Source organism: Engraulis encrasicolus, chromosome 20 (genome assembly GCF_034702125.1).
Source record: "Engraulis encrasicolus isolate BLACKSEA-1 chromosome 20, IST_EnEncr_1.0, whole genome shotgun sequence".
In the NCBI taxonomy this organism is placed as follows: Eukaryota; Metazoa; Chordata; class Actinopteri; order Clupeiformes; family Engraulidae; genus Engraulis; species Engraulis encrasicolus.
Window position 1 is genome coordinate 3,840,150 of NC_085876.1, and position 2,500 is coordinate 3,842,649.

Consider the following 2,500-nt stretch of genomic DNA (forward strand, 5'->3'; position numbering starts at 1 on the left):
GAGAGAGAGAGATGGAGGGTTAAGACTTACTGTAAGATGCTAAAGCATAGTAGCATTTATCACCATTTTACATTTAGCATTAGCATACATAGGGGATCAGCATTAGCATACTCTGTTATACAACACACCAAACTGGTTACATTTGCACAGATGGAAAAAAAGAGTGTGAAAGGAAGGATAAACACAGTTGATAACAAGAGAAAGGGGGAGAGAAAGGACAGGATGGAGGGAAATTATGGAAGAAATAAAGGATAAAAGTAAATGGTAAAGTAAATGGAGAGAGTAAACAGAAAGAGAGAGGAAAATATGCAAGGAAAGTAGACAAAAAGAATTAAGGTAAAGTAGAGAACAGTATTCATTTCCTTGTTCAAAAAAAATAGAGAGAGAAAGTTGAGAGGGTGGACAGAAAAATAAAAAGGAGAGAGTTGGCATAATAATAGGCCTGTGTCCGCCTCTGCAGCGTAAAATAAAATGTCATGCCAAAGCGTGTCAAAAGGGCAGGCTGACCTCGATCCCTTTTACCACTTTAAAGAAACCGCAGCCAAGAAACAAGTTTCAAGCTTATGGTGTTTAGCACTAAAGGTCAAAAAAGTCACAGACTTTGTTGTTTTTAGCAGCCAAGGTCAGACAGATCAGTCAGAATGCTTAAATCATCTTGACAAGTCTTTCACCAGAAAAAATATGTCAAAAAAATATATATATATATAAACAAGAGCATTTCTCGGTTCATGTGGTAAAAACCACCTCCATGAACCATTTATGACGCAGGGAAAGTAAAGGTACCTTAAAGTGGCATTAAAAAGTTTGAGGGCAAAATTATTGGCACCCTGGCTGTCGCACAGACACTGCCCTCACCAGCACAGAGTGCAGTTCTAAATGTAGCCATGCTGGCAATTTCATGAACATCCTGCTTGCGTCATCATGTAAATTTTACATATTTCTTTACTCACCCTGAGGAAGGAATGTATAGTCATTGTGCTGTGTAGTACTTGGGTAGGTGATGTCAAATCTCTCCTTAGCGCAAATGTTACACAGCTGTTTGACATTATAGGTCTCCCTGTTTGATACAATCATGTTTGATAAGTCTGTGTCAGAGGAAAATGGCAAATCTCCATTTCCTTGTATGAGAGACGACTGTGATGACCTGAAACACCCCTTTACCTGGGAAGGTGGCATCACACCCTACAGAAGATAACACTCAAATGTGGTGTTACCTGACAGGGGAGGAAGAATCTGCCTTTACCTTGTAAGTACAAGGTCACATAGAATCTCACTGTACCCAAGAGAGCGATGCTTCACCCTTAGAAACTGACATTTAATGTCTATTTACGTGGCAGGATTGTGTTAAATCTGACCTTAGCTGTGAAGGTCTTGCTACAGCTTTAGAAAGTGATGCTGAATCTCTCTGCACCTGACAAGGCCAGGATCAACCTTTAAAACGACATGTTAAATATGTCTTCACCTGTGAAGGTGACATTTAAACTAAAAGGTAAGTACACCCTTATCTGTGAGGGTGATGTTTAAATACCCCCTCCACTATGGAGATGGTGTTTATTAAAATGTCACAACCTGAGAAGGTGATGTTCAAATGTATCCTGGCCTGAGAAAGTGAGATGTAATGCGCCATAACCTGTGAGGTATTGAAATAAATCCTAATCTGAGATATCTTCCGACCTCAGATGATGATTTTAAAATGTGTCCTCACATGCAAAGGGGGAGCCTAAATACTGTGCCTGCTGTAGTATACTACCTTAAAGTTTATTCTGAAAATTTCTCTGTGCCTTAACAGGTATGGTGAAATGTGTCCCCGCCTGAGCAAAAAGGTAATTTAAATGCCCTTCTGTGCTGCATGACTGCAAATGTTTAATGAAATATAAAAGAAGTAAAAAAAATGTCCTTCCTACCTGAGTAAGTGATGTTAAATCCCTCGTAGGACACTGAGAAGTCGGACAGGAAGCGTATCTGTGCGGTGTAGTTGCCATAGAGACCGGCACTGAGCGGTGGAGGGAGGGTGGAGCCCGTCAGGCGCCATAGAGGCTCCGAGAAGCTGCCGTTCTCCGTCACCAACAGGTAGTCGTGAGGGCTCTCCAGGTGGAAGGTGTGGAAGGTGAACTGCACTCCTGGGTAGGCGAGGAGGAAAGAGCTTTAGTCAATCCAGACACATTAGCAGCATAATTTGAAGATTCCAGATTCAAGATTTTCATTCAGTTCAGTTCAGTTCAGTTCAGATCTTTATTCCGGACCCTGGTTGATCCAAAATAAAATCAAACTCTTGGACTGTAATTATGTATTATTTTTAATTATTTCATGAATTATTTTGTTTTACTTATTTTATTTTAAATTTATTTGTCACATGCCTTCATGTCCTGGCAAAATTGGCAATGAAATTAATGTTGTACCCCTGCTAAAAAGTACATTTAAGTAGTCATAGACTTAAGAAACGATAGGTAAAATAAAAAGTTGAAATAATTTAATTTAAAAAGTGGATGGCTAGAAGGAA

The 2,500-nt window shown here is 39.6% G+C and overlaps 1 protein-coding gene across 1 annotated transcript in view; it reads right to left on the reverse strand.

Moving 5' to 3' along the window:
* The window catches only part of csmd2 (CUB and Sushi multiple domains 2), a 551,148-nt gene that overhangs the window by 182,108 nt on the left and 366,540 nt on the right, over positions 1 to 2,500 (reverse strand). Inside the window, exon 20 of the mRNA XM_063186125.1 lies at positions 1,905 to 2,120. Within this exon, the coding sequence (XP_063042195.1) occupies positions 1,905 to 2,120 (216 nt within the window). The remainder of the gene's footprint in view (positions 1 to 1,904; positions 2,121 to 2,500) is intronic.